At 43.8% G+C, this 14462-nt stretch overlaps 2 protein-coding genes across 5 annotated transcripts in view; one reads left to right on the top strand and one right to left on the bottom strand.

Moving 5' to 3' along the window:
* Window positions 1–7119: 7119 nt before the first annotated feature.
* The window catches only part of ANAPC13 (anaphase promoting complex subunit 13), a 7778-nt gene continuing 435 nt past the window's right edge, over window positions 7120–14462 (bottom strand). For 2 of the 3 annotated variants that reach the window (XM_029940244.1, XM_029940243.1), the window contains exons 2-3: window positions 11459–11584; window positions 7120–7326 (exon numbers count right to left, since the gene is read on the bottom strand). In XM_029940244.1, the coding sequence (XP_029796104.1) occupies window positions 7201–7326; window positions 11459–11557 (225 nt within the window). In that variant the 5' untranslated portion in view covers window positions 11558–11584 and the 3' untranslated portion in view covers window positions 7120–7200. Of the gene's footprint in view, window positions 7327–11458; window positions 11585–14096; window positions 14202–14462 lie in introns of those variants that run through there. The other variant, XM_029940242.1, reaches the window with a different exon arrangement.
* Window positions 13904–14462, top strand: part of CEP63 (centrosomal protein 63) — a 63956-nt gene continuing 63397 nt past the window's right edge. Inside the window, exon 1 of one of the 2 annotated variants that reach the window (XM_029940235.1) lies at window positions 13904–14189. The gene's annotated coding sequence lies outside the window, so the exon portion shown is untranslated. Of the gene's footprint in view, window positions 14190–14254; window positions 14336–14462 lie in introns of those variants that run through there. The other variant, XM_029940237.1, reaches the window with a different exon arrangement.

Genomic DNA, 14462 nt, shown 5'->3' with positions numbered 1-14462 from the left:
ATCATGTGGTATTTGTCTTTCTCTGACTGGCATATTTCTCTTAGCATAATACACTCAAACTCTATCCACATGATTGCAAATGGCAAGATTTCATTCTTTTTAATCAATGAATAGTATTCCAGTGTGTGTGTATACACACACACACACACACACACACACACACACACACACACCCCCCACATCTTTATCCATCCATCAGTTGATGGACATTTGGGCTCTTTCCATAGTTTGGCTATTGTTCATAATGCTGCTGTAAACATCAGGGTGCACACACTCCTTTGAATCAGTATTTTTGTATCCCTTGGGTAGATATCTAGTAGTGCAGTTGCTGGATTGCAGGGTAGCTCTGTTTTCAATTTTTTGAGAAATCTCCATACTGTTCTCCAGAGCAGCTACACCAATTTGCATTCTCACTAGCAGTGCAAAAGGGTTCCCCTTTCTCTGAATTCTTGCCAACAGCTATTGCTTCCTGGGTTGTTAATTGTAGCCACTCTGACAGGTGTGAGGTGGTATCTCATTGTGGTTTTGATTTGGATTTCCCTGATGATGACTGTGGTTGAGCATCTTTTCATGGGTCTGTTTGCCATTTGGATGTCTTCTTTGGAAAAGTGTATATGCATGTCTTCTGCCCATTTCTTCACTGGATTATTTGTTTTTGGGGTGTTAAATTTGATAAGTTCTTTATAGACTGTGGATACTAACCCTTTTCCAGATATGTCATTTGCAGATATCTTCTTCGTCCTCTCAGTTGCCTTTTAGTTTTGTTGATTGTTACCTTTGCTTGGCAGAAGCTTTTTATCTTAATGAGGTCCCAGTAGTTCATTTTTGCTTTTGTTTTCCTTGCCACCAGAGACGTGTGTAATAAGAAATTGCTGTGGCCAAGGTCAAAGAGGTTACTGCCTGTGTTCTCCTCTAAGATTCTGATGGTTTTCTGTCTCACATTTAGGTCTTTCATCCATTTCAAATTTATTTTTGTGTATGGCTTAAGAAAGTGGTTCGGGTTCATTCTTCTGCATGTTGCTGTCCGGTTTTCCCAGCAACACGCAGAAGATTCCATTGGATGTTCTTTCCTGCTTTGTCTAAGATTAGTTGACCATATAGTTGTGGGTCTATTTCTGGGTTTTCTATTCTGCTCCATTGATCTATGCATCTCTTTTTATGCCAATACCATACTGTCATGATGACTAAAGTTTTATAATATAGCTTGAAATCTGGAATTGTGATGCTTCCAGTTCTGGTTTTCTTTCTCAGGATTGCTATAACTATTTGGGGTCTTTTGTGGTCCCTTACAAACGTTAGGGTTGTTTGTTCTAGCTCTTTTAAAAATACTGGTGATATTTTTATGGGGATTACATTAAATGTGTGGATTGCTTTGGGTAATATAGACATTTTAACAATGTTCTTCCAATCCATGAGCATGGAATGCTTTTTCATTTTTTTGTGTCATCTTCAATTTCTTTAATAATTTTTCTATAGTTTTCAGGGTACAGATCTTTTATTGCTTTGGTTAGGCTTATTCCTAGCTATCTTATTATTTTTGGTGCAGTTGTAAATCGGGTCAATCCCTTAATTTCTTTTTCTGCTAATTTGTTATTGGTGTATAAAAATGCAAAAAATTTCTGTACATTGATTTATATCCTACAACTTTGCTGAGTTCCTGTATGTTAGCAGTTTTTTGGTGGAGTCTTTTGGGTTTTCTCCATAGAGTATCATGTCATCGGCAAATAGTGAAAGCTTGCCGATTTGGATGACTTTGTGTGTGTGTTTGTGTGCTGTCTGCTTGCTGAGGCTAAGACTTTCAGCACTATGTTAAATAGTAATGGTGAGAGAGGCCATCCCTGTCTTGTTCCTGCCTGTAGGGGAGAGGCTTTCAGTTCTTCCCCCATTGAGGATGGTATCAGCTGTGGGTCTTTCATATATGGCCTTTATGATGTTGGGGTACGTTTCATCTATCCGTACTTTGTTGAGGGTCAAACCTAGAGTAACTTCTATTTGACAAAATAAGATCTGATCGATTGAGGCTGCTTCCCCTCCAGCCACCCCCTTATCTGCTGTGCCACTCTCACCTTTGAGCTTTATGCAATTCACTCTCCCTTCCATCGATCCTCATCCCCTGAATCCTCCCCCTCCTTCCTACTCCTTTCTATCCTTCAGATCTTGGCTCTAAACTCAAGGTGAGTATAAGAACTTGCACACTTTCTTACTTTCTTCAGAGAAAATTGAATCTTCTTGGCCTCATTCTGCTGTGTAGCAGCAGAAATTACATCTGTGGTCACTAGCGTGTCCTTTCTTCCTTTTAAGGTCTCGCAAGCATTTGGGATGTTGAATGACCTCAAAGTGGGTGAGGACCTCTACTCTTCAGCCCATCTGGGTCATTGCTGCTATCCTCCTGGCCAATTCTGAGGGCGCCTGGAAGGAGGTGGCTCCTGTGCTTGGGTGTCTTTGCCTAGGCTGGAAGACACCTCAAAACCATGAGTCTCTGAAGTTCATCTCACTGGGTACAACCAGCAATTGGGGCACAGCCTTCCTCCACTTCTCTTGAGAGGCTCGTCCTCCTCTTCTTTCCCCTGCATCCCAAACAAAGGGTAGGGTTGTTTTGGAATACACCTGTTCTCTGTTCAAAACAGGAAGTACAAAGCAACCACTTACTTGGAGTAGGAAAAATTCATAAACAACATTAATGTTTGAAGTTATGTGCTATAATAGCTACTTGTCACAGTGTCTCACCATGCTTAACTAATCTAAGTCAGGTCTCCCCAGTCCCACTCTCTATACCCTGCTCTGTCTGTGCACCCATTCTCTGACCACTTGCTCTGTGTTGGGTGGCAAGAGCTCATGGTGGCATGTCCTCTGGAGAGCCTCCCCCCCCCCCCCCCCGCAATGCCTGTGGGATGGTAGGAGGGGCAGGACCAATGACTATGCACTGCACACTGAATACAAAGGCCCAGCCCCTAGGGGTGCCGGGGTGACTCTGTCAGTTCAATGTCGACTCAGGTCTTGATCTTATGGCTCCTGAGTTCCCCCGATGGGCTCTGTGCTGGCAGCTCAGAGCCTGGAGCCTGCTTTGGATTCTTTGTCTCCCTCTCTCTCTGCCCCTCCCCTACTCACACTCTCTTTCTCTCTCAAAAATAAACGAACATTAAAAAGGTTTAAAAAATATTTAAAAAAAAACCCCAAAAAACAAAGGCCTAGCCCCTTGCCTCAAGGTCGGAAAACTCTTGGTGACATCACATTGCATAACACCTGAGGAACCTGGCTGAGGTGTGAAGCTGTATCTTTGCTCAGCTTCTTCCTCTGCTCTATCCTCTTCCCTCCCAGCCAGCCTGATATCACAACCTCAATAGATCCCCTCCACAAGAAACTGCCTCAGGCTTTGCTTCTAGGGACCCAGCCTAAGTGACATCCTTTTCTCCCTTCCTAGCATATGTCAAAATTTAAAAGCACAGATTTGTATACTCTTGGTTTAATGCTTGTTTCCCCCACTAAAAAGGCAGGAGCCATACTTCTGTTCACTGCTATATTCCCAGCACCATGTGAGGTGCCTTTGACAGAAGAGAGCAAGACAGGTTTGAACTGGAATGACACACGAGCATAGCCTCTCAGGACTTGCTCTGCAGACATTCCTTTTTTTTTTTTTTTTTTTTTAATTTTTAAGGTTTATTTATTACTTTTGAGAGGCAGAGACAGAGCATGCGTGGAGAAGGGGCAGAGAGGGAGATACAGAATCTGAAGCAGGGTCCAGGCCCTGAGCTGTCAGCACCAAGCCCGACACAGTCTTATGGACTGTGAGATCATGACCTGAGCCAAGGTTGGACGCTTAACGGACTGAACCTAGGTGCCCCCAGACTTTCCTGTTGAAGTGTTCTAGTACATTTGTTTGAAAAGCCAACCTACAGTAGCCGCCTAGCATCTCTTGTGGACATGTTCCTCAAGCCAGTCCTAGGTAAGCAGATTCCAGAGCCACAGGTGACAATCTGACTGGCTCAGGATTGGTCACCTAAGTCCACACAATGACCTGTAGTTCTGGCACCATATCACAGATCAAACTTGGTGTGGGGGACAGTTCCCAGATGAAGGTAGAGGTCAAGCAGATAAATCAACAGCTCTCACTTTTACAGGCAACATAATCTGATTCAATGGAAATCAAAGTAGCCTTCACATTTTACTGGCCTACCAGTATTCCTATGAATTCCTGGATTCCTATGAACATCCGCCAGGTTCTTAGATGGCAGTGTTTTCGGTATCAAGTACCTCAACTAAAGTTATAGTAAAACATTCATTTAATAAGAATCTGGAAGAACTGCGGCAGTCTAAGTACTTTAAGTTTTTAAAAAGCTTTTCTCTTAGTATAAACTTTTTCTAAACATTATAATTTTCTTTTCTACTGGGCTGTCTTTCATTATTGAGGGGCTGATGACTTGGAGCCTTTATTCTGAGATGAAAGACTTCTAGGCAAGACACTGATGCTTAGGGAGATTAGCCTGTATGTGTTTGGATTATGGGAGAGTTGCTACAACCGTGTTTCTGATAGAAACTGTAAAACCAGCTCATTTCTGATATGCTTCTTCCTAAAAGCTAGGTAACAGAAAGACCCCATAAAAAAAAAGTAGTGAGCCTTCAATTCAGTGTTTCTAGGTTTTTTTTTTAACGTTTATTTTTGAGAGAGACACACACAAAGTGCAAGCGGGTGAAGGGCAGAGAGGGAGACACAGAATCTGAAGCAGGCTCCAGGCTCTGAGCTGTCAGCGCAGAACTAGATGTGGGACTTAAACACTATGGGGTCATGAATTGAGCTGAAGCCAGATGCTTAACCTAGTGAGCCACCCAGGCACCCTCAATGTTTCTAGTTTTTGAATGAGGGATACAGGAATATAAACCAGGATTTCTTCCTACAGTTCACAACCTGGGTAAGAAAACAAGAAACACTGCTTAACAGAAAAAAAAATAATTCCAGGAGACAAATGTCCATGGTTGTGGTTTTCAAAATACGATTCTCACACAAATGTGTAACTCAACATAGACTTTGTGGTATTTGTTATATTTGAAAGGGCTCTGGGAAAATGTGAAATCTTGTTACTGGGTAAAATTAGCGGTCCAGCTTGCCAAAGGTCCTTTCCAGTGGCACCAAATTAACTAGTAGGGAGAGCAGAGGTACCTGCCAGATAACCTTTAATGTAAACTTATCACAAGTTTGAAAATGCCGTGGGGAACAGCAACATGCAAAAGAATGAAACTAGATCACTTTCTTACACCATACACAAAAATAAACTCAAAATGGATGAAGGACCTGAATGTAAGACAGGAAACTATCAAAACCCTAGAGGAGAAAGCAGGAAACCTCCTTGACCTCAGTCACAGCAATTTCTTACTTGACACTCCCCAAAGGCAAGGGAATCAAGAGCAAAAATGAACTATTGGGACCTCATTAAGATCAAAAGCTTCTGCACTGCAAAAGAAACAATCAATAAAACTAGTAGGCAACTGATGGAATGGGAAAAGATAGTTGCAAATGACATATCAGATAAAGGGCTAGTATCCAAAATCTATAAGGAACTCACCAAACTCCAAACCCGAAAAACAAATACTCCAGTGAAGAAATGGGCAGAAGACATGAACAGACACCCTCCAAAGAGGACATCCAGATGGCCAACAAACACATGAAATGATGCTCAGCATCACTCATCATCAGGGAAATACAGATTAAAAGCACACTGAGATACCACCTCACACCAGTCAGAGCAGCTAGTATGAACCAATCAGGAGACTATAGATGCTGGTGAGGATGTGGAGAGACAGGCACCCTCCTGCTTTGTTGTTGGGAATGTAAACTGGTGCAGCCGCTCTGGAAGACAGTGTGGAGGTTCCTCAAAAAATTAGTAATAGAACTCCCCTATGAGCTAGCAATAGCACTGCTAGGGATTTACCCAAGGGATACATACAGGAGTGCTGATGCACAGGGCACATGTACCCCAAAGTTCATAGCAGCACTTTCAACAACAGCCAAATCATGGAAAGAGCCTAAATGTCCATCAACTGACGAATGGATAAAGAAGATGTGGTTTATATATACAATGGAATACTACATGGCGATGAGAAAGAATGAAATCTGGCCATTTGTAGCAACATGGTTGGAACTAGAGGGTGTCATGCTAAGCGAAATAAGTCAGGCAGAGGACAGATACCATATGTTTTCACTTATAAGTGGAACAGGAGAAACTTAACAGAGGACCATGGGGGAGGGGAAGGGGAAAAAGAGTTGGGGAGAGGGAAGGAGGCAAACCATGAGAGACTATTGAATATTGAGAACAAACTGAGGGCTGATGGGGGTGGGGTGAGAGGAAGGGGGAGTGATGGCAATGGAGGAGGGCACTTGTGGGGACGAGCACTGGGTGATATGTGGAAACCAACTTGACAATAAACTATAAAAGAAAAAAAATGAAAATGCCATGGGGAATCTTAGGATTCCCACCAATCAGTGAACAGGATCATCTAGATACTTGTTCCACCAGCAGTGCACTTTAGGCCTGCTCAGAATACCACAGAGGGAGGCGCATGACAAGTCAACACTCTCCTTACATCTGGCTTCCTGTCTTTGCCCGTCCCTCTCGTTTTTAATCACCTGTGTCACAGGACACATGTAAGTAGTTGGCATGTGTTAAACTCTGACAGTAACGCAAAATCAGAGTTATAGGCAAATGTTGAACCACTTACATTCAAACACAAGCTAGTGAATGAAGAACTTTTGGTTCAAGGGCCAAATATTCTGCATTCCTGAGAAATCTGTTTCTCATTCTGTTAAGTATTTTCACATTGCACTTTGCTTCCAGAAACTAAGTGGGTGTACATTTTTGAGTGTAGCTTTATCACTTCAAGATCTGAATTAGGAGAATGAAAGAAAACATTTTGTATCTCTGTATTTTTTATTTTACTTTATTAATTTTTAAAAATTATTTATTTTTAGAGAGCAAGAGAGCACGTGCACACGCGCACCTGGGGAAGAGGTAGAGACAGAGAAAGAGAGAATCCCAAGCAGACTCCACACTGTTAGCACAGAGTCCGATGTGAAGCTGTATCTCAAAAACGGTGAGATCATCACCTAAGCCAAATCAAGTCAGATGCTTAACCACTGAGCCACCTTGGTGCTCTTTATACATATATATATATATTTTAAAAACCCATCCATGAAAAGGGAGCCAGGTGTTAGTTTCCTATAGGGGGAACATTCTCATGGAGATACTGTAAGGCCAAGTCGGTCCACTTCATTTCTTGTTCCTTAACAGATTCTGTGGTGCCACCATTGTCCTGTTCAGGTTCAGGAAGCTCATTCTGAAAAGGTACAGTGAACCTACATTAGCAAACCCCTTAAAACTCAAAAGTACTTAGAATTAAGACCTGTTGGTTCTTAGGAACAGGCAGCATAACTGACAGAAATGTGCCCTAAAGGAAGTCCTAGGATAAAAAGACGTGAGGAAATACCACACGTATCACTCATGTGTGCCCTGGTGTCTGCAGTAGGGAACGGTAGCATCGGGACTCTGGCACTTGGTGCAGGAGGCGGTGTGGCAGAGGGATGAGAGCACAGGCTTTTGTAAGCCACTGGGACCCAAGCCCACGATTCCACCCTTTGCTGGGTTACTTGGGCAAGATATTCAAACCCTTGGAGCCTTTGTTTTCTCTTTGGCAATGAGAGGAAAAAGGAGCCATCGCCTCATGGGACAGCTATGAAGACCAAATGAGATCAAGTAAATGAGGTCAAGTGCTCACCACTGCAGGTGGGGGGACCCGATGCTCAAGGAATAGCTGCTATTATTACCAGTGGCAAAGATCACTGAAAATACCCAATACTGAATCTTTTCTGGGGAGGCTGCTTTAATAGAATACCACATTTGCTGAAATATTCCTTAAGCACAAGAAATGTATTAAAATGAAACAAAACAAAACAATTCTATCCCCAACATGCTCATATTATTATGCGGAGAGCACTGAAAATGTAACATGATAGGTGAGACTTCTCCCTCGTGACGGAGCTTAGCAACATAAATCCCTGCAAATGACCAGTTCATATCCTGCCAGCAGTTTCCTTAGAATGGTAAGCCATGGGCCACACTTAGTATAGAATCTGATATGTAGATTTTTCAGCATGAGCCTTAATTTACATGTAACATTGTTTAAGGTATCTGACATGATGATTTGATTTGAATTATGAAATAATCATCGCAATAAGGTTAACACATCCATCATCTCACATAGTTAACCATGTTTTTATGTGTTGAGAACTTTTGATAGTTTCCTTATATTTTAAATTTAAATTTATTACTGCCAGGATTTTGCTTTGTACCAGAGTTTACTGACACCAATGTATTTCTTTTTAATTACTTGAATTTACACCTTTTTGGGGGGGGCAGCAAATTATTACTCAATACTGAGACTTAGGATTTCCCATTGGATTCCATTTTGCAATATATGAATATAGTAATGTTTTTCTCCTTTAAAATTGTTCAATATATAAAAAATGATTTACTTAAAATATGTACAAGTATTGTCTGAACCACATACATCTTGTTTTACAAGATACAACATAATACTGAGATTCAAACATACCTATACAAACTGCAAAGAACTATCATTTACTGTAATGCAATGATACAAACTTAAAGAGAAAGTTTGTTTTCAATAATTCGTTATAGCTCATAAAGCACAAACAAGTCCTTTTTAATGAGTTATGTAATTGGCAGACAAGCAACTTTACTTAATTTCACCTTATCTGTGGTATATGTTCTGAAATAATGTCTTCATTTCGTTACTACTGTCTCTTGCAATGAACGCCAAGATAAGAAAAAATGTGTATGTGCTTGGAAAACAAACGCACAGTATCCTAAGGTGTCATAATCACAATTATATGGTATACTGCAAAATGGCCTCAATTCTTAGCAGCTACTCCTATGAAAAAGCAGAGTCTTACTTCCTCGATTTCAGATTGGGACTGGCCAAGTGCCCTGCTCTGGCTAACAGAGCGGCTGCAGGGTCAGTGGGCTCGTTGTCGGCCTGAGCTCCAGGCAGCCCCACAGGTCCCCTCCTGCTGCTCTTGGAGCCCCGAGACAGCCACGTGCAGTCTAGCCTCGTCTGCTGGATAATGAGACTTGGGTCTAGGAACCTCGCCATCCCAGCTGACAACCTGCTACCTGCCAGGTATGTGACAAGTCTGCTGATCACCCAGCCTCCAGCTGGCCTGCTGGCGGACTGCAGAGCACCAGCAAATCCAGCACGGAACAGCCAAGCTGGCAAGAACTGAAGCCCCTCTGAGCCGAGCCACAAAATCATGAGATAAATAGCTGTTGTGTCAGGCCACTCTGCTTGGGGGAGAGCAGCAAAAGCTAACCAGTACACACACTGCCTTAGAATCACAAGACACAGGAAAAGACAGATTAGCAAGCAGGCTAGGCGACAGCCTGCATGTTAGCATGGAAATTTCTCTCCCTCAACCCCTTCCACAGCAGTGGTCCCCAAATCCTGCCATGAGTCTGTCCAGAATTAAGCAGTTCCCCTCCAGTGTCATGACTTTGGTCAGGCCCTCCTCCCCTGCTGATATACTATTACAATCACTTCTTTACTCATCCCTCTACCCAGTCATTTGGCCCTTTTTCCATGTCACACATCCTCTAACAATGCTGTTGAGCTGATTTTCCAAACTCAAATTTGCACATGGCAGATTTCTATTCTGAAGACCACTTATTCCTGGCTATCCTCAGAATGCGGTTGAAGTATGGCACCAGATGCTCCTCTCAAAATCTGGTCCTACTCCATCTTTCTGTCTACCTTAGATGACAAATACATTCTCCATCCAAAATGAATGTCTTACCATCTTGCAAAGCCTTTCAAAACTCTGAGCTTTGAACTTCTGTCCCCTTGGTTGGAGTGCCCTTGTCCATCCCCAGTAAATTTCTGGCTCTCCCTTATGACCAGCCTAAATATTATATTCATCTTCCTGATGCTGAATGGGGTAATCAGCCACTTCCTAGCCTATGTAGCTGTCCACAACCCATTTGTAACACTTATTATAATTACTTATTTATGTATGTTGCCTCTCTAGAACCCCAGGGGCAGGAACTGCACCTGACGTTCACATAGTCTTATAGCATACAGTAGGCTTCAAAAAAAAATGCTTGTCAGATGAAAAAACAAACAAAAGATTATAAGACTGGATCTGCAGCCTTCACACAGACCTAGGTAGGAAGTCCCAACTTATCAGCTACTGGGCTTTGGACAAGCTTGCCTCTCTGATCCTATTTCCTTGCTGTAAAATGGGGATAACACTGCTACCCTTGCAAGGGTGTTTCAAGGGTTAGAGATAACATACATCAAATTTCAACCTTGGTCTATGGCATAAAACTGGTATTGAGTAAGTGGCAGCTATAATTCTCATTATGCACTCTCTTTTGACTATTTTTCTAAACTTGAACTAAGCTGTGACTTATTATTTGATATGTGTATTGCTCACTGAACATGTTATCATTTCTTAACCATAAATGAAAATGTAGGTGAGCTGAAGTTTATCTCTCAGTCAACAGCAGCAGTAGTCTACTTGTAAGCTGTATTTCATTAATAGCTCCTCTCCAGGAGCCTGGAGTTCTATAGAAAAAGTCCCTAGGGCCTTTTCTCCTTGTTTTTGTTAGGCCTCTATGATATATAGAGGATTTTAAATCAACATTTATAAATGCAAACCTTTTATTTTATTTTTTAAATGTTTCAGAGCAAGAGAGTACATATGGGTGTGGGAAGGGCAGAGAAAGAAGATCTCAATGTGGGACTCAATCCTATGAACTGTGAGATCATGACCTGAGCCAAAAACAAGAGTTGGACACTTAATCAACTGAATCCCCCAAGTGCCCTTACAAATGCAAAAACTTTTAGATCATTTATTATTATATGAGGTTCAACAAACTCCTTGCAGGAGAGTTCTCCAGAGACCAGGAAAGAAAAGAGTATCCCAGGGCCCTTTTGGTCTAAATGCAAAAAAGCCAGGTATCTCCCAGTTTCCAGGAAACCCAGGACGGGTGTGTGTTTTAAGAGTATGTCTGTAAAGGTGTTAACTGATCAACCACAGGTAGACAAGGAGGAAATAGAGTGTAAGTGCCACTGCTTCGTGTTCCACTCCATCTTGTGCATTAAGCTCTCTTTATCTGGTTTACTAGCTTTGATGAGGTGGACAGAACATGGGTCAGAAGTCTTGGGTTCCAGTCCTGGGGTGACCTCTAACTGAACTCATCATATCAGCTCTCTGAACCACACTTCTCTTCAAATAAAAAGGTCAAGCTATCCAGGGTCTTCTAGAGTTAGAGGAATCCACAGCTTTCATTTCTTTGTCCTACTCTTTTATTTGTCCATTGACATCCTAATTTACTAGTGCCTACCAGACCATCCCTCTAACCCACCATCCTTGGCACAAATTATAACCTACCAGCGGTATTGCGACATCCTCATACGGCAGCTTGTCTTCTCGCCAGGCATCGTCAATCAAATCCAAGATCCTTCCATCTCTCTGTACCTCACTGTCCATTCTCCTGCAGCTTTCGTTTTGTCAGCTCTATAAGCCAAAGAGGTGATTTCTTAAACATGAAGACTGAAGAGGTGATTTAATCTAGCACTAGGATTCCCCAGGCTTTTTAGCCCAGATGTGTCTTTTGGTGTAACATCACTCTGGGAAATGGGAGACACCCATCTTCTCATCTGGGTCAGGTGACAACTTATTTATACGATCACAGTCTCTACCTTCTGCCCCCCACCCTCGGCCCTCCCCACACCGATGGACGCTTTGTAGCATATATAGGACATCAGACACAGGCCAGTTGATAGACTAGTGTGACAGTGTGACAGAGGCCTTGTGTATAAGGCCACAGTATATCTAGAATGTAGCTTTTCTTTTCTGATACACACATTCACCTATCCCTGTTTGGGAGGCCTTTGATGAATCCCTGATTCATAACCAAATCCCCTCTCTGTCCCCTTTAGCCTTTTCCTGCAATAATTTTACAATAGTTTCCACCTGCCTTGGCTCTAATATTAGCATCCTCAGGCACAGGAGCTAACTGAACACACTGAGATACTGAACTGGGCTACACAAAGTAACCAACTATAGATATGAGAGAAATCCTCAGCTGAGTTTATAAAGGAAAACTGCCTCCCTTCTTAAAACAGCCCCCAACCCAAGTTCTGAAAGGAGCACCTCCAGGGGAACAACAGTAGCAGGACCCTATGTTCCTTTCTGATTTTTTTTTAATGCTGTACTCTCTTCAATGCCTGGACCAAGTGGTTAAGATGTTACTTAGCTCCTTGGCCATAGCTATTTCTCTATTTTTCTCCTAAACAGTCGCAGCCAGCATGGAGAGAGCCTCTGGCTTCCCTGTCTCCAAGTTTGGGCTCTGCTTCTTCATTATGGGTTATCACCCTACTGTGCTTCCTGCCACAAAGCAGCCATCCTGACAGCCTGGAAGCCAATGGCACCAAAGGCACTTCCAGTCACTCCTAGGTTCTGAGGCTATGAACATTCACCCAAGGAACAGTCTTTAGTGGTGGGCTCCCAACTCCTTCAGACAGGTCTGTGCTTGTTCCCAGTAGCATGACTGCTAGACAGCCCTAATTCGTAGGTAGTAATTACACAGGTTGGGGTGCGGTAAGAGTTTTTGACCCCATGGTAAGGACCCAGGCAAAACTGAAGCAGAAGGTGTCAGCTATTTCTGTTTCCAGTGAATCGGATGAAGCCTTGATGTTTCACTCAAGAATTAATCCAGTACTACCCAGCGGGTAACTCAAGGCAAGTATAAGGATATTATTGTCTTTAGGAAATTTACATATAGTTCTAGTTACATTTTTGGAATCCTCGTCCTACAAGAGCCCCTTTTCCTGCTGCCATTCTTTGTCCTTGCTGCTCTGTCCTCGTTTCTCTCGTTGATCAGAACTAGTTAATTTTCCAAGTCACATAGATTCCATCTTTCTGTTAAGTGTTTTTCAAATCACTCTACCTTTCGCAGGCATTCTGCCCTTAAACGAAAGTTTCCTTCTTGTCCTTAGGATCCACCTAACAAGTTAGGTAGTCTTTCCAACAGTATGCTCAGGTATCTTTGTCTCCAATTCACATGTATTAATTTTGCAGCAAGGCCTCAGCACATCTTCCCCAAATTTGGCCTCAATCATTTTTCAACCGTCCCTCTTCAAAACACCACTAACCCTGCCACACTTTCCAGGCTTTGCATGTAAAGGCCTTTTTTCCTGCATCACTAACGCCTACTTTTCCTTCCAAACTCAACACTGGGGTCAGCTCATCTGGTCAACATGCCATTTCCAGAGTTGGGCACTAATGTGTTTTCACTTTGCAGGGGCTGGCATCTTGGACAGGCAATGTCCCAGACAAGGCCCACTGTCCCGAAGCACTTGACACACTCAACAGAATGCACCACTACTACCTTACTGAGCAAACTTTTCTTACACACGTTAACAGTCCCAATGCCTGGAATGCTCTTTACAATTCCTTTGTGTACAGTTAACCCCTAGTCAGTCTAAAAAACTTGGCTCCCAGGTCGTGCACCGCAGGAGGCCTGCTCCTAGACCCAGGCAGAGCTACCCGTCCTTCCTGGGGTCCCTCGGTTCCGGGGGCACAGCGAATAGTCCCAATTGAGAGCTTGTCACATAGCTCATTACATGGATTTCCCAGACCCGCGGTACGTCCTTTCCCCCGGGGTAGGGTCACGTTTCATCTCATCATTGCACTTTACCGCTGTGAACGGGTACCTACAAGACCTAAGTGGGACAACCTTCTCCCTTAGTAAAAATGACCCTCGCAGGCCACCACCATCCGTAAGAAGCGTGGGGCCGCCCCCAAGTTCCGGTTTCCGGCTGGAAGCTGGCTACACCAAATGTGGAAGCGGGGGAGGCCTAGAGCCGCCACGGAAGTGCTTCTCCACCCGCCACGGCGTCCACTAAGAAAAGTGTGAGGATGAAGTAAAGCCATTGGCCTACACCGACGGGAATGGAGAAAGGGCGACGTTGACGAAGCAACGCGTCCGCGTCCCTTCAGACTAGGGGCGCGGGAAAAGTCTTACCCGCGCGGGACCCAGCGCTGCACCCGCTTCCACCAGACCCCACCCTCAGCATCACGTGACCCGCGCCCCTTTCTTTCCGACGTCCGGATGTGGGTGAGCCCATTTGCTTGCTAGGAGGGGAGGTCTGGGAGGACCCAGCTTCAATTAAAAGTGAGGGGGCAATGGGCGGGACGAACGTGTAGACCACGGAGGCTGGACGTCGGGTCAGCGCTGACGCGCGTGCGCGCCCCCGGCCGGAGGTAACGGCGAGAAGGCTCGGGGGCGCGCTCGCGGCGGCCTGGTAACCGGTTGTGCGCCTGGAGGACGGGCGAGGGTCGGGCGTGTCCTAGCCCGGAGGCAGCGCTGGGTGCGGTGGCGCCGCGGGCT

Source organism: Suricata suricatta, chromosome 5 (genome assembly GCF_006229205.1).
Source record: "Suricata suricatta isolate VVHF042 chromosome 5, meerkat_22Aug2017_6uvM2_HiC, whole genome shotgun sequence".
NCBI lineage: Eukaryota > Metazoa > Chordata > Mammalia > Carnivora > Herpestidae > Suricata > Suricata suricatta.
This window is presented reverse-complemented; position numbering and strand designations above follow the sequence as displayed.